At 43.1% G+C, this 26978-nt stretch overlaps 1 protein-coding gene across 1 annotated transcript in view; it reads right to left on the bottom strand.

Moving 5' to 3' along the window:
- Positions 1-26978, bottom strand: part of CD44 (CD44 molecule (IN blood group)) — an 87168-nt gene that overhangs the window by 34946 nt on the left and 25244 nt on the right. The window contains exon 2 of the mRNA XM_070935725.1: positions 9586-9751. Coding sequence (XP_070791826.1) covers positions 9586-9751 — 166 coding nt within the window. The remainder of the gene's footprint in view (positions 1-9585; positions 9752-26978) is intronic.

Here is a 26978-nt window from a genome sequence, read left to right as displayed (position 1 = left end):
GACCTCAGGAGGATGGAAGGCTGAGTCAACTTTGAGCCGGTCAGAACTGAACTCCTGGAGTGAGCAGTAAGTTAGCCTGCAATACTGCACTTTAACCATTGCACCACCACAACTCTTAGGTCGTAAAATGGAGCAAAATTCACTTAACAAATGTTTCACTTCGCAACAAAAATGAGGGGCTCAATTGTGGTCATAAATTAAGGACTAACTGTACAAGTAGAAGCCCCATAAATTAGGGAAGAAACAGGCTGCTCAACTTTTGTCTTGGTTTATGGACTGGGTATTCTTTTTTAATCTAGTGTGTTCACAGTTGGGTTGGAGATCAAAAGCTTTGCACACATATTGACCAAACCTAGGTCTTTATGTAAAGCCAGCATATACTGGCAACTTTTTAAAGCTTTTGGTTTTTTTAAAAAAAGTCAGAGAAAAGTATAGTAGGCTATTACATCACAACAGAAACATTTACGTTACATTGGTTCATTATATCAAATTATATCAAATCTTCACATGGCATATACCATGTATGAAAGTTTTCTGAAAAGCATTGGTGCTGAAATACTAATTTTCTATATGTCTGCATTCATTTAACCTTACAGTATTTTCATAGCTCAAAAGAAAACGAAGTATATGTAGGAGGAAGTTTCTCCATTCAATATATAAATATGTATTGTGAGTTGGAAAACAGTGAATCATTACCCAAGACTGAATAATCACCTAAATGATCATGCATTTTAAAATGTTAATTTTCTCTTTCTTCCATATTGCATATTATTTTGATTCCTTTTGAAAATGGAACAGTGATGTAAGTGATATAAGTCAGCCCAAAGGTCAACTGTTGCTGGGCAAGATTTTCTGACATACTGATCATAATGGACATACTGGTTTTAATTTCTTCCAGTGGAGCTACAGTCAGGTCCAGAAATATTGGGACATTGACACAATTCTAACATCTTTGGCTCTATACACCACCACAATGGAGTTGGAATGAAACAAACACAATGTGCGTTAACTGCAGACTGTCAGCTTTAATTTGAGGGTATGTACATCCAACTCAGGTGAACGGTGTAGGACTTACAGCAGTTTGCATATGTGCCTCCCACTTGTTAAGGGACCAAAAGTAATGGGACAGAATAATAATCATAAATCAAACTTTCCCTTCCTAATACTTGGTTGCAAATCCTTTGCAGTCAATCACAGCCTGAAGTCTGGAACGCATAGACATCACCAGACACTGGGTTTCATCCTTGGTGATGCTCTGCCAGGCCTCTACTGCAACTGTCTTCAGTTCCTGCTTGTTCTTGGGGCATTTTCCCTTCAGTTTTGTCTTCAGCAAGTGAAATGCATGCTCAATGGGATTCAGGTCAGGTGATTGACTTGGCCATTGCATAACATGCAATGTCCCTTCAAAACACTTCTGTCCCTTCAAAAACTCTTTGGTTGCTTTTGCAGTATGCTTTGGGTCATCGTCCATCTGCACTGTGAAGCGCCGTCCAATGAGTTCTGCAGCATTTGGCTGAATGTGAGCAGATAATATTGCCCAAAACACTTCAGAATTCATCCTGCTGCTTTTGTCAGCAGTCACATCATCAATAAATACAAGAGAACCAGTTCCATTGGCAGCCATACATGCCCCCGCCATGACACTACCACCACCATGCTTCACTGATGAGGTGGTATGCTTAGGATCATGAGCAATTCCTTTCCTTCTCCATACTCTTCTCTTCCCATCACTCTGGTACAAGTTGATCTTGGTCTCATCTGTCCATAGGATCTTGTTCCAGAACTGTGAAGGCTTTGTTAGATGTTGTTTGGCAAACTCTAATCTGGCCTTCCTGTTTTTGAGGCTCACCAATGGTTTACATCTTGTGGTGAACCCTCTGTATTCACTCTGGTGAAGTCTTCTCTTGATTGTTGACTTCGACACACATACACCTACCTCCTGGAGAGTGTTCTTGATCTGGCCAACTGTTGTGAAGGGTGTTTTCTTCACCAGGGAAAGAATTCTTCGGTCATCCACCACACTTGTTTTCCGTGGTCTCCTGGGTCTTTTGGTGTTGCTGAGCTCACCGGTGCATTCCTTCTTTTTGAGAATGTTTCAAACAGTTGTTTTGGCCACGCCTAACGTTCTTGCTATCTCTCTGATGGGTTTGTTTTGTTTCTTCAGCCTAATGATGGCTTACTTCACTGATAGTGACAGCTCTTTGGATCTCATCTTGAGAGTTGACAGCAACAGATTCCAAATGCAAATAGCACACTTGAAATGAACTCTGGGCCTTTTATCTGCACATTGTAATTGGGGTAATGAGGGAATATCACACACCTGGCCATGGAACAGCTGAGAAGCCAATTGTCCCATTACTTTTGGTCCCTTAACAAGTGGGAGGTACATATACAAACTGCTGTAAATCCTACACCGTTCACCTGAGTTGGATGTACATACCCTCAAATTAAAGCTGACAGTCTGCAGTTAATGCACATTGTGTTTGTTTCATTCCAACTCCATTGTGGTGGTGTATAGAGCCAAAGATGTTAGAATTGTGTCAATGTCCCAATATTTCTGGACCTGACTGTAAGTATTTTTGAATAACTGCATTAACAGCAACTTGCTAATCAAACTACTTTTTATGCTAATAAGGGTAATTACCTTACACACCACTAGATTTGTATTTATTATTAATACTTTGAAAGTACTCTTATACAAGTCTGAACAACGCATGAAATTATAGTTTAAAAATTCAGAAGCAATAGCTCGGCAACTTTCCATCAGAACATGGAGTAGGAATATTTTCTACATTATATCATTTCTCTATCATCGTTGTTAGAGAGATGAATGATTAGAATATACCAATGGATTTAGGCATACTTTATTTTATGCTATAATTTTACTCCAGCAATTGCCAAATGCTAGTAATAAGCAGTAGTCTTTACAGGGTTGACTTTGCTAGACCAGTGTTCAACCTGCCCTCTGGCACAGATATCTATGCAGGTGGGCAGGAAGACACAGAAATATTTGCAAGGCTGGTGATGAAAGCTACAATTGCACAATGACTAATATTGTACTTAGCCATAGAAGCTGGGAAGTTTCAGGCTCAAACCTTGACCTGGGTGGCCTTAAGAGAATGGGCGTTGGTACTTACCTGATACGCCTCTTCTCTGACTGTCGGGCACGGCAGTCAGGATGGGTGGAGACTTGGTTGAGCTTCCATTGGACCGGGTCTGCAGAAATAAGGGAAGTCCCTCCTCCTGACTGTGCCTGTCAGTTTTGAGACGAGGGAGCCTGTGCAGAAAGTCGTATCTAGGAATTGAAAACAAACACATGAGAAACACCCCAGCCCCCTTCCCAGTGAGAATGTGCAGGGACCGGTTTCCCCCACACAGGGAGGGGCTGACTGCCGTGCCCGACAGTCAGAGAAGAGGCGTATCAGGTAAGTACCAACGCCCATTCTCCTATAGTCGGGCACGGCAGTCAGGATGGGACATACCAAAGCGAGGTGTCCAGTCGGGCGGGAGAAGACCGGTCCCGCACTCAGGAGGATGTATGGACACCTTGGAGAACCCTACGCCCAAAGGCTGCGTCTGCTGATGCAAACTTGTCCAGGCGGTAGTGACGGACGAAAGGGGAAGGTGAAGCCCAGGTGGCTGCCCGACAAATCTCATCAATCGTGGCCCGAGTGGACCAAGCCGCTGACGTGGCCGCACTTCGTGTAGAATGAGCTGTTATGTTGCGAGGAGCAGGAAGCGCAGAAGCCTCATAGGCCGTGGAGATACACGCCCGAATCCATCGGCCCAAGGTGGACGAGGATGTCTTAGATCCCAGGGAGGAAGGTAAGAATGACACGAAGAGTGCATCTGAGCGTCGGAAGGCTGCAGTGCGGGCGATATAAACCTTGACCGCTCGTCGAACGTCCAGGGTATGCCAACGCTTTTCAAGGTGATGGCGAGGAGCTGGACAGAAATTTGGGAGGACTACTTCTTGGGATCGGTGGAAAATGGAATTCACCTTCGGGATGAAGGAAGGGTCCAGTCTGAGTACCACCCTGTCTTGGTGGAAAATGCATAGCTCTTTCCGGATCGAAAGGGCCGCCATCTCTGAAATTCGACGGGCCGAGGTCACCGCCACCAGGAAGGCCACCTTGAAAGAAAGGTGCTTCAAGGAAATGTCTCGGATAGGCTCAAAGGGTGGCCCAGTGAGGGCCTGTAGGACTTTAGGTAAATCCCACGTAGGGTACCTATGGACTGCGGGCGGTCGGATGTTCGTCGCGCCTCGTAAAAATTGTCGGATTAGAGGTTCCTTGGACAAAGGATCCGTAGAAGAGCTGGACAATACCGTGGAAAGCGCCGCCACCTGACGCCGAAGAGTGTTCGGAGAGAGACCAGCGACAAAGCCGTCCTGAAGGAACTCAATGACCAGAAGAACTGAAGCCGACGTAGGTGAATGACGTCGCCTTTTACACCACAACGAGAAGGCACGCCAGGTGGATTCATAAATGCGGGTAGTAGAGGCCCTTCGTGCTGCCTGGATAGTAGAGATGGCTCCTTCCGACAAGGGGAGTCTGGTTAGCAACCCCCGCTCAACCGCCAGACGGTGAGCTGGAACCAGAGAGGGTCCGGATGCTGTAACTGACCCTGGGAGAGTGTCACCTGATCGTCTGGTATCCGCCAGGGTGGTTGAACCGACAGGGACACGAGGTCTGCAAACCAAGGACGCCGGTTCCAGGATGGGGCAATGAGAATCATCTCCGCCTGTTCTTGTAGTAATTTCCGTATTACCCTGGGCAAGAGGTTGATTGGGGGAAAGGCATATAGGAGTTGTCTGGACGGCCACGGACACCGCAGCGCATCCACTGCCTCCGCCTCGGGGCAGGGGAACCTGGCAAAGAACCGAGGGAGCTGATGGTTGGAAGCGCTGGCGAAGAGGTCCACCGTTGGAAGCCCGAAGCGGCGGACTATTTCCTGGAACAGCTGAGGAGAAATGGACCACTCTGCGTTGTCGATCGGAGCCCGACTGAGGGAATCGGCCATCTGGTTGTGAATTCCGGAGATGTGAGCCGCTTGTACCGATGCCAGGTGGGTTTCCGCCCATAGGCCCAACCGTCGTGCTTCTCGCATTAGGGCCTTGGAGCGCGTGCCCCCAAGGCGATTCACGTGCGCCTTGGCTGTTACATTGTCGGTACGAATCAGGACATCCCGGTGAAGGACGCGAGGTTTGAAGGCTTTTAAGGCGAGGAAGATAGCCCGCAGTTCGAGCACATTGATGTTCATTCGTTGCTCGCTCTCTGACCATTGGCCCTGAGCCAGGTGGGGACCTAGATGAGCGCCCCACCCTGACAAGCTGGCATCCGTCGTGATAAGAAGACGGTGAGGTTCTCGGAACTTGGTCCCTTTTAACAACGCTCCCGACGTCCACCAGGAGAGAGACTGTAGAACTGGAGGAGGTAAGATCAGCCTCGTGGTCGAGTTGTCCCTATGGGAACGTTGAAAAGGTAGTAGTAGCCATTGTAAGTCCCGGCAGTGTAAACGAGCCCAAGGGACTATTCCAAAGGTAGACACCATCTTGCCAAGAAGGCGAGAGAGGGAGAGGACGGAAGAAGCCCCCCTATCTTGTATTCGGCTAGCTAACCCCCTAAGGCTGTCAACCCGGTCTGGTGAAAGGAAGACCTCGGAGGACAAGGTATCAATAACCGCCCCTAAGTGGCGAATCCTAGTAGAAGGGGTTAAATGGCTCTTAGACCGATTTACCGAGAACCCATGGTTCTGGAGGACCTGAAGGGTGGTAGCTAGGTCTGTCTGTGCCTGCTGCAAAGAACGTGACAAAATTAGAACATCATCCAAATAAAAGGAGACCCTGATTGGGATGGTGGCTACATATCCCATAAGGGAAGCCATTATCTTGGTAAAGGCCCTGGGAGCTGAGGATAACCCAAAGGGAAGGGCACGGTACTGAAAATGCTTGTTATTATAACAAAAACGGAGGAATCTACGGTGGTTGGGAAGGATGGGAACGTGGAGGTAGGCTTCAGTTAAATCCACGGAGGACAAAAAATCTCCTTCCCGAATACAAAGTAAAATTGTTTGTAAGGAATGCATCTTGAACCGGCGATAAGTTATGTGCCGGTTCAAGGCTTTCAAATCAAGAATAGGGCGCCAATCCCCCGAGGACTTTTGTACTAAAAAGAGGCGGGAGTAAAAACCTTGGCCAAATTCGGAAGGAGGAACGGGTTGTATGGCCCGAATAGACAATAAGTGACCAATAGCTGCTTCTACCTGAGCCCGTTTCACTCTGTTAAGAGAGACTGGGCAACGTATAAATCTACAAGGAGGGGTAGACAAGAACTCCAGGGAAAGGCCAAATTTGATGGTATTCTTAACCCACTCATCAGTAATGCTATTCTCCCAGGCCTGGGAGAAAAGGGCCAGACGGCCCCCCAGTTGGGCCGGAACCAGATTCCTAGCGAGACCTTCGGAAGGGACGTCCTCTACCACCCCTCTGGGGTCTCCTGGGGGGGTATCTGGGACCCTGTCTGACCTGATTGTCCTGATGAAAAGTCCCCCGTTGTTGGAAGGGGCGCTGAGACCTCTGCTGGAAATAGCCGGGATCGGAGCCACGAAAGGACTGTGATCGAAAGGAGCCAGATGAACGACTCTCTGCCCTGCGAGACATGGCTGGCAAGATTTTACGGTGGTCTCTGGTCTCAATTAGAAGGGGTTCAAGTGAAGGACCAAAAAGTTTGTCACCCTCATATGGCGACGAAGCAAGACGCCATTTGTTACGCACATCAGCCTGCCAATATTTTAACCACAATAACCTCCGGGAAGTGACTGCGGTGCCTATGGCTTTCGCGGAAAATCTGGCCGCGTTCAAGGTGGCATCCGCCGAAAATTCTACTGCTGCTAGAATTTTGTTGATATCTTGATGTGTTCTCACATCAGTAGAGGGTATACGACCTTGCAGCTGCTTCAACCAGAGGATCGATGCTCGATTAAAAAAGGACGCAGCCGACGCTGCTTGGACAGACCAGGCTGCTGCTTGGTGACCCTTAATAAGCGTACGTTCCGCCTTTCTCTCCTCCGGTCTTAGAGACTCCTCTGCAGGGCCTGAAGAAGGTGAAGGTGATGAAAGGGCTGCTACTGGTGCATCCACAGAGGGTATCTGTAAAAGAGAAGCATACTCCGACGCCAAATTATATAAACGTCTATCAAGGCTGTTAGGAATTGGACCTGTACTGGGGTTCTTCCATTGCCTCTGCAATACCTCTGTAAATAATTTAGGGGCTGGCACAATTTCGGTTTGAATTGCAGGCATCTCAAATAGGGAGGAAGAAGATGCTGAAGACCCTGGCTGAGTCTGGTCTTTGTTTTCTGGCAAGCCAAGGCCAGTGGTGGTTTGTGCCTTGTATAACAAAGAGCGGAACATCTGAGGGCGAAACAAGCCGACAAAGGGGGGTTGATCAGGTTCCAAACCCTCATCTTCGGATAAATCTTGCTCAATAATGGCCTGTTCCTCTTCCCCTGAAAGGGAGCCTTGGCTAGCCCTGGAAGGAGAAACTGCTCCCATTGGGGTCTGAGATGAGGCCTGCAAAGGCTGGGAGCGTACAGAAGGGGTGTGGCGGCTCAAATAATCAGAAACCTTGGAAGAGGCTTTCTCCTGAAGACCTTGGGCAATCCCCTGCCTGATGGAATTAGCAATCAACTGGGCCAAAGCTGGGGTGACATCTAGCTTTTGGCCTTGAGAGGCCTGGTTATTCTGGTCTCCAGTAGACTGGGGCTCTGGATTCTCATCTGCTTGTAGAGAAGGGTCCCCAAGATCCCCTGAAGGAAAAACTGCCTCTGGCACTGGAGCTAAAGTATCCTCAGTGACTGAGATATCTGGGGAGAGATCTGGTACAAGAGAAGCCTGTGTAAAATCCCCCCCTGAGGCAGGGGCAGATACTGGAGTAGTAACAGGCCCGGGCTGTGCCCTCAAAGAGGAGGCCGCTTTATTGCAGGCCTTCTCTATCGCATTATGTCTCCTCTTTTCCTCTCTGGACATTGAAGTCTGCTTAGGAGCCTGAGATCTAGACCTCTTAGCCTGGGTGCCCCTGGAAGTACCTTCTCCTGGATCCTCCGATGAGGCAGGGCGCTTCCCTTTATTAGTTTTACTGTGAGCCCTGGCGTCCGCCATCTTGAAGAGCTCTGAAGAAGGGCTAAAATGGCCGCCAAACCTCCGAGAATAAATTGGGCCCAACGAAGCTCGCAATGAGCTTTACTCACAGTACAGATGCTGCCACAGACAGAGAAGGCCCTGGGGTGTGCTAGCCAGCCGGTCTAAACACCCCCAGACGCGCGGAATTTCCCTCGCGCTAAAAAGCTGTCCGCCGATGTTAGAAGAGGCCACGCTGTCTCCCTGAGGCCTTAATTAGCCGCTCCGAGGCGAACAGGCGATGAAAGTGCTAGCCAGCCGGCCTACAGCACTAACGAGGCGCGGAAGACACGTCGCGCCGAAAGGGGAGCCGCTGGGCGATCGATCTTCGGACTCCTGCCGTCCCCGCAGCCGCCTGATGTTACTGGGCCCAACGCGACGGAGCGAACTCGTGCGCGTGGGCGAGGCAATTGCCAGCCGGCAATTGAACCGCAGCGCGGTCTCCAGCGGAGCGAAGTCTCTCGCTGGACTGATTGCTAGCAGGGAGCTAGAAGAGGATAAGATGACAATTCCCTTCTGTTGGTTTTTTTTTTTTTTTTTTTTTTGCTTTGGAATGGAGCTATCCTAGATGCGACTGGTCCGGACTCGACCGAGTCGAAAAACTGACAGGCACAGTCAGGAGGAGGGACTTCCCTTATTTCTGCAGACCCGGTCCAATGGAAGCTCAACCAAGTCTCCACCCATCCTGACTGCCGTGCCCGACTATAGGAGAAATCACTATTCTTTTAGCCTCCACAATTCAGCCACTGAGATAATTATATCAATCTACTTTGCAGGCTTGCACTAATAGTTACTTTAGTAATGATTTCAAACATGTGCTTTAAACACACTGCTCTCTAGTTCAAAGTTTGTGAATACCTCACATTAGTGATAAGGTTGAATGAGAGAAGGATCTTGAGGTGTCTCATTGTTTTATTTTTGTAAAAAAGAAAAACTAGGTAGACAAGACTGAAATTACAAAAAAGACCAGCACAAGGAAGAGAGAGAAAAATAAATAACAAAGGCTTCCAAAATCAGTCATTAAGAGTATAATAATTACACAGAGCCATCTGACTGCTAAGATTTTCCATATGTAAATCTTCCAAGAGAAATTGCAGCTGCATAGTTAAAAATAGATAATACTTCAGGCTATGTTTAACTTAAAAAGTTAGGTTCTGACTCTGAACATTTTCAAAAAGTAAGCTGGCCTGAAGGACTATATGTTTGTTATAATAGTTCATTGGTAAACTCAATCCAAGAAGAGAAAGCACTAGAGAAAATGAGAAAAGATAAATATTGCATATTTGGGGAGAAAAACTGAACAAGCTGCAAAGAATAGGTAAGGGAAGCAACAGGTGGAAAAAATAACTGTATCTATTCTTTGACAGTACATCTGTCTACATTGTATATTTGGAAAGGTTTCATACCTGCAAGTTTCAAAACCAAGGGTAAAGGCTTTTTCCATTTGTTCCGCTGTTGGGATGGTACTATTAAGTGCTTCGCAAAGCTGAACAGCCTCTTCTCTGGTAAGACTGTAGCGTTGATTCTTCTCTACATGGAAAACACCTGCATATCTACAACTTATATTCAAATCTGTACATGGGGGTGGGGAGGGGGGGGGGACAGGAAGAAAAGAGCATTGTCATGATAAAGGTAGCAAAAAGCATTGCAACAAACGTTTTCAGAAATGGCTGCTTCAGAACTATTGTTTTGTAAGATTATTAAATTTTTATTTATTTATTTAAATACATTATTTAAATAAAAATAAATTATTTATTTATTATTAAATCCTTGAAGGTAACCAGTTTTAACCAATTCCACGTATCAGAAGAAAAGCAACTGCTCTGACCTGGCTTTTATTTTTTTTAACAATGAAAGTCTGCATTTTATACAATGCAATTTATCTCTGCCACAAGATGGACTGCAATGCACAAAGGTGTCGTAGAAATGATCTTTTATGCCATAATAAAGATTTCCACGTCTTTACTAAGGCTATCAACCAGTAGTGGGTTTCAATTTCAGTCGCTACCTGTTCGCATGTGCATGCGCGACGCTTCTGCGCATGCACAGAGACATCTGAGTGGGTGGGCGGAGCCTCCCACTGCTGCTACTGGTTTGCCCGATCCGGGGTGAACTAGTAGCAACCTACCACTGCTATCAACCCATTTCACTTGTGGCCCTCTTTATATGTATCTTCTAAATAATTCCCATTAGCGTAAGTCTTCTACTAGTTCTGCTTTAAACTCATTAATGTATTTTAACCAAGGCTCTTTTCTAATGAACAAAACAAACCTTTGGAGAAAGCAGAATTAAACTACATTTGATTTGCAACATTGGAACAAATGATAATGACTTGCTGACTATGTAACCAGAGAAACAGAAATTTCTATTTATGGAATAGAAGGCTCAGACTGTGGTCAAAATATTGAAAAACATTCCATTAGTTGGAAATTATAGATTTCTATTTCTTTTGCCTGTATATGAATTAAAAATTTTGTAGAGATTTTAGGCATAAGTCAATCATAGTATGTAATATAAACAGATATCCAGCAGTGATTCTATCACTGCTATATAATAAAATTATATCATTTCAAGCGTATCATGTCACCCCCACACCAACAGCTTCAACCTGGGCCCCAATAAATACACACACAAGATAGGCACCTTCACGTGTTTTTCCTCCAGTGTGAAATATGTCATTATCAACTAGCAATATCCCTCAATGGAGGTTCTACACAGAAGAAATAGGACAAACTTTTCACAAAAGAATAGACACATTTGACATCAGGACTCAAAACAAGGACAAAGTCATATCAGAGTATTTCAATTTTCCTCAATACTCTATAGCAGACGTCAAGGTCATTGTTTTGACAAAAAATCAGAAAGCTATTCAGTGAGAAACTGTTGCACTCACATACATCAAAATATTTCAGGCAATCTCAGATTTCAACAAACAGTAGGTTTTTTTTTAACATATTACAGTTGTTAATTGTGAAGACCTCATGTGTCACCCACATTTGCATAGCCAACCTATCTTCTCTTCCTCCCAATTTAATTTCTACATAAATCCTGCATCTCTACATCTAATGGTGTGCATACGTTATAATAAAATTTGTTGGAAAGGTGCTACCAGATTCTAATTTTTAATATGTCTTTCCTCCTGTAATAGGATGCCAGATATGTAAAACAACCAAGTAAAAATGGAAAGAACTAGGTTTAACTTTTTTAATACATGCCGCCATCTAAGGAAGGGAGATTAACTAAGTCTTTGATTATTTATTCTAAAAGTACTTTACTGCTTAACTGAAACAAAACAAAAGAAAGGAAGAAAAGCTAGTCACTCCCAGAAGCGAAAACAAAACAAAACAAAACAGCCTTGTGCCATTAACCACAGTTCGAACCACACGTAACAGCGGGGGTTTTCATAACACAGAAACATGAATATTACTAATATGCATATTAACATCACTGAGCAAAGATATGGTTACTTTAAAAGCATGATACCTAAAAGAAAGCTCCATTCATTATATGTCATTATTATTATTCAATTTTACTATGGCCCCCTATTCTAAATAACTCTGGGTGGCTTACAACATCCAAATATATAATTAAAAGAGTTAAAACCTGACAGCCTGGACTAAAAGCAACCATAACAATAAAAAAAAAAAAAACACATGAATCCCAGGCATGGAGACAGAGCCAGGTCTTAAGAACTTTCTGGAACCCCAGGAGAGGGGACACCGTTTATATCTCTGGGCAGACGCTATTCTAGAGGGCGGGGCACTGACAGAGAAAGAACACTTAGTAGGTCCCACAAGATCTAGTCACTTTTAGTTGACTAATGACATGGAAATAATTACTGCCCAATCTTCTCAAAATACTTTCCATGACTTTTTTTTACTCCTCAGATTTGGGCATTTCGACGGCTCAGTGTGACAAAAAGGCAGACCTTTGAAATGGATCATTATATACAGTATCACTGGGTTTCTTTCTTGAGTTGTAATTGGCTTTTAGACCCAAATATATTATTACGTCAGTTCCACAATATTTCTCTTTGAGACACAGAAAGTGTCAGCCCACGTCGTCAGGGCTGTCATTCCGGATATGATGCCTGCTGTCACTTGCCTCCTCCTGCATACATCCTGCCTCCTGGGTTCCGCACCATGATGTAGCAGCAGACCGACTGGTGGCTAGATTTTATAGGAAAAACCCAGGAAAGCCTGGGGGGGGGATGGACGGGTTCCGTAACCCTCTCTGCTTATCTTCCAGACCACCCACATGGTAGGGGGGTCGCATGTCAGCCCACCTCGTCGGGGCTGTCATTCCAGTGGGAACGGAGGGAGACAGAGTGTGCAGCACAGGTTCCTGCCCGGATATCTTGCCTTGCCGTCACTTGCCTCCTTCTGCATACAGACGATGGAATCCTCTTCCTTCAGCTGTTCACAGGGCCTCCAACTGAGGGCGGATAGGACTGCACTTACGTGGATGAGGTGCCGGCTGCGTTAGCCAGCATTAATGGAGGCTTTCCAGACCTATCCCAATTGGAACGGCCCCAATGAACCAGGACTAATTGCACTGAATTACTGGCCGGAGGAAGGCAGCTGGAGCCCTCCAATCAGCACAGGGATTTGGGGAAGAATCTGGGGGAGGAGTAGCGCTAGGTTTAAAATGGGAAAGCACGATAAGGTTAGAGCTGACAATATTTCACTGTAATTGCACTGGGTGATTGTCGGAGCGTGCTGAATTTAGGAAGATAAAACTTTAGAACAACATTCACCCTGTTGTCTGCAATTTATTTTCTTATCCTGATTCGGAAACTGACAGCAAGTACTGTGCTAAGCAAAAAGCTGGTGACTAAAGCCGAGGCACATATAATCTGAAATAATCCCAGAATAGCTGATTTAACACAGTCACAAAAACATGAAGTAGAATTAGGTTTTAATCTTGGCAGACACTGTTATTTGTTTCTAACATAGTTAATGAATTTTAAGATGTTTATTGTAACTTATTCATTTATTTATTTGACTTTACTGTCAGCCACCATGAGCCACCTTTTAATAAGTCAGATATAAATATATGAATTTTGCTATTGCCAACAAATGATAAGGAACTCTATGCAGCTGAATGAGTAACTGGCAAAGGTGGAAAAAGGCATTCAACTTATTCCTATGCTAAAAGAAAATAAACATTTGTACCACATAACTATTATAATGGCCTGGTGGAAAAGGGACTCATTACTCCAACCCTTCTCTACACGCTACTAGGTAAAAAGATTTTCTAAAAAAGCAAAACAAATATCTGACTGACCCTTACTCAGTTAAAAGATATTTGTATACTATCCTTTGAAGATAAATTTCCCTACCTTTGTAATAACAAGGACATGCTTACCAGACTAATATTTTTGTATATTTGCCTATGGAATTTGTCACTAATCACTGCTGTAGGGTTAAATACAAATTGATCGTTCTTTCCAAATTAATATTTCACATTGTTAGGGGCAATATACTGACTCTGTAAATCGCTTAGAGAGGGCTGTAAAGCACTGTGAAGTGGTATATAAGTTTAAGTGCTATTGCTATTCTTTGATTTTGAGAACTGTTGTTGGACATTATTTTGTTTCTCTCTTAAACTTAAAATGGAAACAAGCCCAAAACAAGATTGCTTGTTTAGCACTACATCTAAATGATGGAGGCTCTCTGGCTTATTATTAAGCAGCTCCATTAACAGTAAAAGTAATTAAACCCTAACAAATTTGGCTTATTAGTATGACATCCAACCAGATCACTGTGGCTCTGTGGAACAAAAAGAGGTACAGTATGTGATAAAATAATTAAAAATCTTATTGCCAGTTTCTTCTTCAGGTCTTGCAAGAAATTAGTTCTTTTCCATAATATTGGTTTTTGAATATAACTACACAAAAAATTCAAAATTAATTTGCTAAAACATTTATTTAATTTGTACTTCTACTTTAAGAACTGTATTTCCATAAAATGACAATTTTTATTACTAGGGAAAATATATTCCCATTACTGTGAACCTTTCTCTTCCCTGTATCTCAAAATTCGGGGGAATAGATCTGAGTGGCAAAATAAAAACTTTGAAGCAGAAGAACCCAGATTGATCTCCAAGCAGTGGTAAAATGTAAAATTTGTTACTACCAGTTCTGTGGGCATGGCTTGGGTGGTAATGTGACTGTGTGGGCATCTCCAACTTTTTTTTTTTTACTTTTAAAAGCATTTCTTCTACAACCTCTTCGGCTTTTAAAAGTAAAAAAAAAAACAACCCAAAACCCTCTGATGATCGCGCGGCTCAGTTGGGCACGGGGTGGGGGGCCCAGGGATTTTTGTTACCGGTTCTCCAAACCACCTGCCACCATCGCTACCAGATCAGGTGATCCAGTCCAAACCAGGAGCATTTCACCCATCTCCAAGCCTGGACAGTCAATCATTGATAATGTCAATAATGTTGAAACAGGAGTAATGTGACTTAGTAGAAGACACATACTTGTTGACTCATGTTCTAAAAAAAATCACTGGAAGAGTATAATGGGTTTATAACTAGAATACGACACATCTGAAAATCTTCCCAAGTAAAATTCTGGGAATTAGATTAAATGATTGCCAGCTTGAAGCACCCAATGTTGTTACCAGCTGATACTATACTTCACACTACACAATGTACAATGCAGTATACTGCAGTGATTCCCTAATAAAGTTAGCTGCTTATCTGAATGACGACAGGAAGGAAAATTACTTTAAATTTAATTTATGCAAAGGATTTTGTACCATAGAGCAATGGAACTCTTATAAATTCCAATGAAGCACTCTGCAGAATTATTGCTATACTTGGGACTTGAATTTATGATTTCTGCCAACAGAAATTAATATGTAGATACACAATTCTTCAAAGAGTCTTTCAGCAATTTCAGCAATCTATGTTTTAACTTGATTTTATCTCATACTGTAAACTGTTAGAGACTTCAACAATCCACAGTATACTGTACAAATCCAAGTAAATGAATGAATAAGTCTGTTTGACAGAATAATCAAATTAGCTAGTGGGGATCTGACTAAGATATATGATTTTCATACTACAGGATCACTATAGTGTATTAAAATGTACACACTGACAGAACTTTGCTCACAGGTATACCAGAAAAACAATTAGATTTATAGAATTAAAAAACAAAAATGTATTTTGAATTGAATTACAAAGACTGCAATCCATTATAAGAAGAGTTGAAGGATGAAGATGATAAAGCTTAAAAAAGCAACAGTCTACAATTGGTTATGGAGAAATTTCAGAAATAGGGATGGAAACAATCCAAACAAGAATTAATACTGCCTGGTTTCCTGTGTGTATTCAAAACAAAACTGCAAAACAATTTAAGTACACTTTTAATTTTATACCTTGCAATGATCTCTAGTTCTGGTGCTGTTGATAAAGAAGAATATATGGTGACTTTTTCTCTCACCCGCCTCATTTATATAGTAACCTCGGTAACAACAGCTCCATTGAGTACAGTATGCTTAACAGGCAATTCTAAAGTACTGATTCTATCCCATTTACACACTGAGATCAAAACTGGACTTCAATTTTTTTAGTCTGCCCTTCATAGAATTGGCAAGCACTGACAGGATAGTTATTCCCTGACACCATGTGATGTTCCAAAACTGAAAGCCATTTTTTTTAATAATGGCTTCTAAGAAAGGGCAATACTTGCATAACTTTCGTAATTGTCCTAATCATTAATCTCACCCAGAGCATGAGATTTTAGTGAGTCAATGTGAAGTCATGAAATGCCCCTAAGCCTGTTTAAATTTTAATGAACAAAGAAATGTTTAACCCACCAGTACAAGTCACTTTCCTTTTCCTGTCTTTGGTTCCTTATTCCTATTGCAATAGGCTTTAAAGACTGTAATACTATTGTGGGTGAGTTGACTAGAAATAAAGTCAACGGGAGGATAAAGCAAATTTGAATTGAAGTTTCCCTGCTATTGCTATTTCTTAATCACTAATGCTGCTGAATGACAAATTTTTTACAAAGTCTCACCCTCGTCATGAATTCTGACCCATTGTTGCACTCAAATGATATCTTAGCCCTGATCCTTCATGTTCCAGCTACTTTGCTTCTCTCCTCTATTCATCAAAAGTCTAAGTGTTTAGGCATACTGCATACTTACTGAGTTGTAGTTGTTCTGCAGCATCCAATCTGGATTGATCATTGGGACCAGAGGTTTAGTTTTCCGACGGCTCCACCACAAATCCAAAATCTCAGAACACTAAACCTCTAGTCCTGATGACCAACCCAGATTAGATCCTACAACATTATCCTGGGACATGTATATTTACCGTCATTCGTGTAGTTGTTCTCCTTCATAAATTGGTGTTTTCTCCAATCTCACATAGACATAAAGTATAAGCATGTATACTTATATATACTGCTCAAAAAAATAAAGGGAACACAAGCAGAAGACATCCGATATCTGAATGAATGAAATAGCCTTATTAAATACTTTGTTCGTTACATACAGTAGTTTTGTGTTCCTTTTAGTTGTTTGAGCAGTGTATAAACTACTACATGTAAAGAACAAAGTATTTAATAAGGCTATTTCATTCATTCAGATCTCGGATGTCTTCTGCTTGTGTTCCCTTTATTTTTTTGAGCAGTGTACATTTACTATATGCACACAGACAGTGCACCAGTGGTGGGTTTCAAAAATTTTTACTACCGGTTCTGTGGGTGTGGCTTGGTGGGTGTGGCAGGGGAAGGATACTGTAAAATCTCCATTCCCTCCCCACTCCAGGGGAAGGTTACTGCAAAATCCCCATTTCCTCCCTATCAGCTGGGACTCAGGAGGCAGAGAATAGATGGGGGCGGGGCCAGTCAGAGATGGTATTTACTGGTTCTCCAAACTACTCAAACTTTCCGCTACCGGTTCTCCAGAACTAGTCAGATCCTGCTGAAACCCACCTCTGCACTGCACCATATATGTATATAGTACACTTCCTGATATTTGTTCTAGTTAATGATACATACTGATGGCCAGACCTTTCCATCCTTCAAGTCTTCTGAATGAAGTTTGAATGAAGCAGAGTTTGAATAAGTTGTTTCACTACTTAAGGTTATTAGGACATTAAGATACATGAAATTTTCCTTCATGAATCTATATTGCTCACAAAGAAATCACAATCAACTAGAGCTTGCTTTTCCCAACCGATAAGCAGACAGCACTCAACTAGTCACTGTTCAACCGCCAGTTAGTAAGGATCAGATTCAACTCCTCCCTCAGCCATGGAAGCTTCTTTCAACTAGCCACTACTTCCATACAACCAAACTCATAGAATTGTTGGTTGTGGAGAAAAATGGGGGGAGGAGGGGGAGGAAGCACATGTGTTGCTTGCGCTCAGTGGTGAAATTTAAAATTTGTTACTATCGTTCTGTGGGCGTGGCTTGGGGAGGGTAATGTGACTGGGTGGGCATGGCCATTTTTTTTTTTACTTTTAAAACCATTTTTTCTACAACCTCTTTGGCGAAGAGGTTGTAAAAAAATGCTTTCAAAAGGCTCTGACGATCCCAGCTGAGTTGCCTGATCGCTAGAGGCATTTAAAAGAAAAAAAGGGTGTTTTTCTTTTAAAAGCCTTTGAGGATCCCAGCTGAGCCGCGCGATCATCAGAGGCTTTTTTTTTTTTTTACTTTTAAAGCATTTTTTCGGCCGAAGAGGTTGTAGAAAAAATGCTTTTAAAAGTAAAAAAAAAAAAAAAGCCTCTGATGATTGTGTGGCTCAGCTGGGCATAGATGGGGGGGGGGTCAAGATTTTTGCTACCGATTCTCCGAATCACCCGCCTCCATCGCTACTGGGATCCGAATCGGGAGCATTTCACCCCTGCTTGAGCTCCTGGAAGAAATGTGTGATACAAATCTAATAAACCTGATTTTTTTTAAAAAAGAGAGGAATTTCTCATCTTCACCCTATTTCATACTAAAATTTAAATTTCATCTAACTATAGTAGCATACTCCTTGTTATGATGGTTTTGTATTTGGATTCTTTATGCAATCGTGCCATCTCCCCATCATAGCAGGATACCAAAAGTTGAGAGGCTAGGCTAGCTATGCTATGACTCATTACCAGCATTCTGTACTTTGAAGTTACCTTTGAAATTTGAAACCTCAAAACTCCAGCAGGAAGATGCTGGGTGGGTGTCAGTTTCTTTTAATCAGCAGGATCTTATTTCAATTTAATGTTGCAATTGCATCCTTGTGCAGAAGAACTCTTAGACATTTCATTATTAGATTATGCTTCCCCCTTCCACTTTTTTAATGTCTGCAAAACAATTTCTGAGCATCTCAATAGTAGTAAAACCTTCTTTGTGCACGGGCGAGGTCCTTGCGATTACCGAAGTATAAACATGAAAAACTCTGAATTAGTGTAGTTCAGAGAGAAGATAAAACAGATCTAGTTTTATTCCTTGAAGCATTTATTTAGGAAATAATCACATGGTTTTCAGAGACTATAAAGGCAAAGGTAGCAGCTAAAGGGTTTATGTTCAAACACAATCATGCAGAACTAATCATTCACAGTTGCTAGAAGAGCTGTTCCATAAAGTTAGGGTAAAATGTTAATAATAATGGGAGTTATTCCTTTACTGTTTAAGTATTCAACTGCAGGCTTCACGCTCAGGCAGGGTACTAGTTGATGTTTTAAAATTGAAAACGGGTATCATATAATTTAAAGATTCAGAGGCCAGGCAAAATTTCTGCACCAAAAATGAGTTTGAAGAAATAGTGCTTTGTTTCATAGAAAAAAAGCAAAGTGAACTGGTATTTAAACATGAACAACTGCAGTTTGTTGTCAAGGAGACCAGGAAGTGCTCATCTACTTGGGATTTTCCTTTCTGGTTTGTGTGGTTAAAAACAGAATAGCTGAGAAAGTGACAGGATGTAGGAAACCAAGCTCGGCTTTTTCACTGTATAGCAATAGCACTTAGACTTATATATCACTTTTGAGTACTTTACAGCCCTCTCTATGCCATTTACAGTCAGCATATTGTCCCCAACAATCTGGTCCTGTATAGAACAACTTGGTGTCATCTAGTTGTGTTAGGATTACATCTCTCATACTACTACTACTATGCCAATGTTGTGGGAACTATTCTAAGACATCTTGAAGAAATGAAAACATATTTTAATTTGTCATGAATTCACATCTGAGTTGAAGTGCCATGTTATTTTTTCCTGATTCTGAACAGAAGGGCCATTAGTCTTACCTGACATGCCCTTTCTCAGAGTGGAGGGAACAGCAATCAGGAATGGGTTAACTCTGTCTGTTAGCTGCTTGGACTGAGTCTGCAAAACTATTAAGCCACGCCTCTTCCTGTTGCTCCCCAGTTTTTTGACAAAGGCGTCAATGCAGACTGACGTGTTGAGCTGTGAAGACAAACAAAACAAAACAAAACAGTGCACATCCCTCCCGAAAACTTCAGGGCCGGATGGAAAAACTGGGTGGGACTGACTGCTGTTCCCTCCACTCTGAGAAAGTCCCCTGCTCTGAAACAACTCTCTGGAGCACCCGCCTGCCAAACGCAGGCCTCCTCCAGCAAAGCTTGGATAGCCCAAGCTGCCGAAGTCGCTGTATTCCTGGTAGAGTAGGCAGTGATGCGCCTAGGGACCGGTAAGGCCTGAACTTCATAGTTTGTAGCAATACAAGCCCGAATCCATCTCCCCAAAGTGGATGACATAACCTTGCAACCGAATATTGCCGGCTGAAAGGAGATGAAAAGGGCTTCTGTCCTCCTAAGGGAGGAGGTCCTTTTGAGGTAGATATGGAGAGCCCTCTGCACATCTAGTGTATGCCAAGTACATTCCAAATGGTGGGAGGGCTCAGGACAAAAATTGGGCAATACAAGCTCCTGAGCCCTATGGAACAAAGTGTTGACCTTAGGAAGAAAGGTTGGGTCAAGGTGTAAAATAACCCTGTTGGCATGGAAGACGCATAGGTCCTCCCTGGGCCACCAGCTCAGATATTCTCCTAGCGGAAGTAATAGCCACTAGGAATGCCACTTTATATGACAGAAAGCGCAAGCTGATCTTCCAAAGGGACTTGAAAGGACCCCGGGTAAGGGCAGTCAAGACCCTCCCACCACAAAAGGACTGTTTAGGAGGGTAATGTTGCCCCTGTTGGCCTTGCCTGTCCTGACTCTGACCTTTCCTGAAGGGAAAAGGTCTCTGCGACCGCTGAGTCCCAAAACCACCATCCGAACCCCGGAAGGAAGATGGACGAAAATACGGCACTGGACGCGAGTCCTCCCGCCTGGTCATGTTAGGCATGATTTTGCGCTTGTCCCTAGCCTCTATAAGAATAGGGTTAAGGGATTCACCAAACAATTTACCCCCCGCATACGGGGAAGAAGCCAGTCTCCACTTGTTTCTAGCATCTGCCGGCCACTGGCGAAGCCACAGGAGACGACGTGTTGCAATAGAAGACCCAATGACTTTGGCCGTGAATCTAGACACATTAAGCGTTGTGTCCATGGAAAATTCCACTGTCGCCATGATCTTATTGAGATCTTGGTGGGAGCGAGTATCCGTGACTGGCAGGGGGCCCTGTAATTGTCTTAACCAGAGCAATGAAGCCCTGTTGAAAAAGGATGCCGCTGAAGCTGCCTTGACTGCCCAGGCTGAGGCCTGATGGGCCTTGACCAGCGACTGCTCCAATCTCTTATCCTCAGGGCTAAAGCCATCCTATGTTCCACTGGCTACTCCCAGGGGGTACCAGAAGGCTCTAAGGTCAGCATAACGCCAAAAAGCAACTCACTGTCATTGGGTAAAACAGAAGCCTGCTCTGTGTCACCATCTGGGGACCAAGCAGCTGAAGGACCCTCCTCCGGAATATCTGGTAGTTCCGGTTGCCCAGTAGAAGAAATCTGGGGCCCTGAAAGATCTTGCCCTGTAGGGCCTTCCCCTGTTTCTCTGCCTCCTTTTGGGGCTTCAATATTGTCTTCTCAATGGCCTTGTGCCTCTGTTGAGCCAACCTGTCCAACGACTTAGAAGATTGAGAATGAGGCTTCTTCGCTTGAGAACGAGCCTTGCCTCACCCAGGAGATCTAGAGCCCAAAGGCCCCTCTCTGGGATCACTGTCCTGGGCAGAAATGCCTGCTTCCGAGCTGGGCCAGGAAAACCCTGGAGCTGAAGAGGCCATTGCGGGGCCGTGGCCTGGGATCTAGGCTAGATGACAAAGGCGCTAAGAGAGAAGCGCTAGTAATGCAGGCAAGGCCCCAAGTTCTGGAAGAGAAACAGGAAAACTTGAGAAGGCTCAGCAGCTCCTTCCCCCGAGAACTCAGTCCTGCGGATCTCCAGGCCCAGTGTCGTGGAGCTCTGATCGTGAATGCTGGCCCGATAGCCAATCAATAGGGAGCTTGTGAGGGTCTATGCACCCTCCGCCTCACAAAGCTTCCATTCAGATCGGTCTTACCCAGACCAGTTTGCGTAGAAGATCCTCCTCGAGGTTCCAAAATGGCCGACAGACCTCCTCGCTGAAGCTCCAAAATGGCCACTGAACCTCCTCATTGAGGCTCCAAAATGGCCATCGGACCTCCTCTTTGAGGCTCCAAAATGGCCACCGCTACTCCACGCCACTCTCTCACACAATCAGGTCAGCGCTACAGAGCCAGACTCATGGGTGCTGCCTGTGGCATTTTTCAAAGGTGCCGTCCCATGCACCCTCCAGGCAAGTGCTACGGAACCAGGCTCGTGGACGCTGCTTTAGCTGCACGAAAGGGGCCGAGTCCTCGAGTCCCCTGCAGCTCAGCGTTTCGGGGCAAAAGCCCATGAATGCTGTCCAGAGGTCTACCAGCCAACAGACCTCTCACCGCCTCTGATGCCTTCAGCGGGCTCAGGCTGAATCGTCCTTCACGCTAGTGAGAAACTAAGGTCCCCCTCTACTATAATTGAGAACCTTAGTTAAAATAAAATTTAAAAAGTTGTTCACTATGAAAAAACAGTCAGGAATGGACAGCTCGAAGAAACACGTCTGTTCAGCTAGACTGAGTCTAAAAAGCTGGGAAGCAACAGGAAGAGGCATGCTTAACAGTTTTGCAGACTCAGTCCAAGCAGCTAACAGACAGTTAACCCATTCCTGACTGCTGTTCCCTCCTTTATGGAGAAGCAGATATTTCATCAATGGAGATCACATTGAAGTTTACTTACTATTCTACATTGCCAAGCAAGGACTCCATTACCTTTCATTTGACCCGGATACTTTGTATATCACATATTATTTTATTTTTATAGAACACTGTGGATACAGAAGCATTCCAGTTCCATATAAATGGAAATGGATTTCATATGTTATTTTAATGCCTATACCAAATCAAGGGTAATTGTGAATTACAGATAAACATCGCTTAGCAACCATTCAGTTACCACAGACATCCCAAAAGGTACCTAACCCAGTTGTGGAGTTCCAAAAGGGGCACACACAGACCCAAAGTCATATGACTGCATTTTGGGTACTTGGTAAGCAGTTCACCTTTGCAGGTTTGCAGTGTTCTACAGTCACATGCACTTTTTTTTTTTTTTTTTGCTGGAAACTGTGGAATTTCAGAGGCACTCTTCCCTAGGCTAGGCTTTTCTTGGAAAATGAAAATGCTTTTTAGACTGCAGTCCTATAATCAATGACCTTTTGTTAAGAGCTACTTAATCTAATGGGATTTATTTCTGAATAGATCTGCAAAGTACAGCACTGTTAAGGGATTTATAATGTGTGAGTTTCTCTACAAATATGAAAAAACACAATATAGGGAGACACTGACTAACTCAAATAGCAAAATCCCTTCAAGATTACTCAGTTAGAATTACTACTATAATATCAACCTCCTTGCTATGTAGCAACCTGCCTAAGCTCCTAGACTCCATAAGTAGACTGGCATTGATGTCCCAGGCTTAGGATTCTGTGGAACTCCAGTTTCCTTTTTCTGGGACTAGGGTCTGGAATAGCTCAGGAATTCATGGCCTCCATGACAGTCCATGGCCCATCCCAGGTCATCCAGGGCCAGACACAAGTCAATGGTTGCTATGAAGGTCTTTGGTACTATGAAGTTCGTGGAGAGGCATGACCTATTTGGCTGATCTGCCCCAGGAGACTAATGGATCCCAATAAGTTCCAGACGGAGCCTGGGATTGTCTCTAATGATCTGTGTCATGGTGGACATAGATTTGGAATCACAAAAGGGAACCAATGATGAGTATCCATCTGGCCCCACAGCCAGCTTCAGAAATGCTGACAAGTAATGAGCGACTAGCTCCAGTTCCACCAGATGGATTGCTGTCTGAGTAGGGAAAGGAGGTAAAAGGAGGCAAAAGAGCAAACAGCAGACACAGCTGCCATTGTTCTCTGAAGATGAGTGTGTGGAATTAACACTTCTCTCAACACAACAGCTTGGTAGGATGCAAACAGAGTAAATCAAAGGTGCTCTGTGAGACTGCTTGCAATGAAAGGAGTCTCGCCCAATTAAATGAGCTTCACTATAGCTGCTTTTATTAAAACAGAGAAGCTAGCACAAACTCTCAGTTGATGACAATCCCACTCCCATCCACCCTCTCTCTGCCCTTATTGCATTCACAGATAGGCATCTGGTGTCCCTACGAGCCAAGCTTTCCTGTGTAAGAGGGACTTGGAGGTTTACTTACAGGATCATGTAGAGGAATGTGCGATGGATTTGCTTTCACTTAGTTGCCAGCCTTAGAATAAGTCATTTAGTAAGGGAAAGGTTTTGGGAAGCTGATCCTGAAGTAGGCACTTTGCATGCAGATGGCTGGCTTCCCCAAAGTCTAGTAAGAACCAGGAGAGATTTGCAGTCTTCCAACAGCCAGCAGAGGCCCAATTCAGAACCTCAGCTTCATTGGCAAGCACAGAAGTGGATATAGATTTGGAATCACAAAAGGGAACCAATGATGAGTATCCATCTGGCCCCACAGCCAGCTTCAGAAATGCTGACAAGTGACTTCCGGTTTGCCTCTTGCCGCCGCCAGACGATCCCTTCGGATCGCCGCCCTATTGCCTGTAAAGAGCCGCCTTTACAACTGAAAGGCGGCTCGAAAAAACTCCATTTCCATGTGGAAATGGAGATAGAGCCGGCGGGGGCAGGTAGAGCTCTCTGCATAGCCCCAAAAGTTTTTTTTTTACTTTTGGGGACGAAGCAGGCCCAATTCAGAACCTCAGCTTCATTGGCAAGCACAGAGGCTTGTTTGGAAGCCTCTATGGCATTGGAATGAGGTAATGAGCTTTAATCTAGCTGGGTTCTTTTTGGTTTTGGAAGCCTTTTGCTGTTACTCTGCCTCTTTTATGGATCCAGTTGGGTGGCGGGCCTCCCCACCCATAAGCTACCCCTTGCTTGCTTAATAACCTGTAAGATTGTTTAACGGTGGCATCAGGGAGAGCAGGGAATGGGTCATTAAGCAAGGCTGTCTCATTTAACAGTTGTCACTATTTGTGACCTTAATGGACATGCTCTATTTTGGCTGTAGGTCAATTTTAAATGACTAAATGTGAATGGAAGTCACTGCAAAGTCAAGGTTTCCCAATGTTCTTATAGAAACATTAAGACAATCAGATTATTCTAAAGTTCTGAATTGTTCTTCTCTATTTAACTGGCACATATTTTGCTTATAAAAATATATTTTCAAAGACACCATTACTTCTACGATGGGGGAGAGGATCCCTATACCATACAGATGTAATGGGATTGCTAGAATATCTAAACATACTGAAGTTACAATAACATTATTTATTTGGTGCAGTGGTGGTGCAGTGGTTAGAATGCAGTACTGCAGGAATTTCTGCTGCCTGCAATTTGGCAGTTCGAATCACACCAGGCTCAAGGTTGACTTCCATCCTTCCAAGGTGGGTAAAATGAGGACCCAAATTTTGGGGGGCAATAGGCTGATTCTGTAAACCGCTTAGACAGAGCTGTAAAGCTGTAAAGTATATAAATCTAAATGCTATTGCTATTTTGTTTATGCCACCATGTAGCAATTAATATACTCTGATTTAACATAACCTGGTACTTTTTTTGTATTTCATCTTTATTATTTTATAAGTACCTCAACACGTAATATTCCTAACTCCTATTTTCTGCACCCTGTGAAGTGGGCTGTGCTAAGAGACTGACCTAAAGTCATTCAGATGTCTTTCATGCCTAAAAATTAACTAGAACTCAGTCTCCTGATTTCTAAGCCAAAACCTTAACTACTATAGCAAACTGTCTTTCATATACTTTTCTATAAAGCCTACACTTTTACTTTATGCCTATAGAAATGTTGAAGGGTATTCACAAGATTGAGATATATAGGGCTTTTACCATAAAAACTGAATTGAAAATAATCATGTCATTAATACTTTCATTTGGTGGGCTGAGATCAAGAGGCTGATTCATGCAAAAATCCCAGTTGCGCACAGATGCTGTAAGATTTGAATCTAGTTTTCTACAGATCGAGATTAATTATGTGTTCACTAAATTCTACTAGGAATTTAAGGGAGGATATGAACCACGCCACTCTGGGATGAACTTGTGGTATAACTGTTAAAAAAATGAAGAGGTTTGATTCAATCCCCTCATGAAATCACTAGGAGCCATTCAATTCTCTGTCAGACAAAGCAATTGTTATGAGGATAAAAGGGAAGGAAATGCCATCTTGAACTCTTTAGAAGGAAAAAAAAGGAATTTATATATAATTGAAATGAAATAAGTGAATGAAATAAATGTTTGGATTAGCTCTACATTTCCATTGCACTGAATCACAGAATGATGTAATACAGCCCCTTACACATAATATTAATGTCTTTTTTCCTGGAAAGATTACTCGCTTTGAAAGATGAGTATGGTGGCTGCGAATAATCAAGTGAAATTCCTCTCATCGTCAAATTCCCACCCTGCGCCAGCTGAATTTCTTCCTATCACACATCGGTTAACTGACTAAGAGCATGGATGAACAGACCCACATCTAAGATTAATGCTTTCAATGAAAAAAATACTGTATTTTGTCAAAGCAAGTTTGTATTTTAATCTATCTACTAAATTACTGAATTGGACTAATGTCTCCCAACAACTAGCGCCTTTATTTTTATCATTTGCCAACACACTCCCCAAAATGCTAAATGACCCACCTTCATAAAAAGTTGCATGGTTAGTGATTATTATATGGATCCTTTCTGCATGTCACTTATTTTCTATCTTGCAAGGCAAACAATTAGATGGTATGCACCTGCATGTTACTTATAGGTTACTCAATTTATTAATATTGCTCAATAGCAAATTAAGAAAAACTTTCCTAGGGCTTTCATAGGTTGTGTAAGTTTTCTAAATGTCCACTGTCTAGCAGCTGGCAAACCCAAATATCTCCCAATACAAACCCAATTCAGTTGGTGCATGTTGCTGCATACTGAATAATGTGACTAGGAAAATGACTTTTTTCCAAGGTATCATTAATTTTAATTTTGGTTCCTTCTAACAAATGCTTTAAGAACCTGAAGCTCCCTGTGACTCAGTGTGAAAACAACCATTCTCCTGACTTCGCTCAGTTGTCACCAATGAACCCTGTTCATTGCATAAAGTTCTGATGTCGGAGCTTTATTTGATATATCAGATTTTTAGATAAAATGTGGAGTTTTATGGGGAGAATAAGGACCTACCATACAAGCCACATGGTGTTAGATTTTGCCTAACATACAGAAAGAGATGCAATGCATAGAAAGTAAATTAGCTGACTTTCAACAGCAAATTTCACAATTTTTTTTTCCACAAACACTTCATAAGCAGGTA

The sequence above is a fragment of the Pituophis catenifer genome, unplaced genomic scaffold (genome assembly GCF_029215685.1).
Source record: "Pituophis catenifer annectens isolate HBS135680 unplaced genomic scaffold, rPitCat1.0.hap2 SCAF_1, whole genome shotgun sequence".
NCBI classification, from domain to species: domain Eukaryota; kingdom Metazoa; phylum Chordata; class Lepidosauria; order Squamata; family Colubridae; genus Pituophis; species Pituophis catenifer.
Note: the sequence above shows the minus strand (reverse complement) of the source record. Positions and strands in the feature narration are given on the sequence as shown.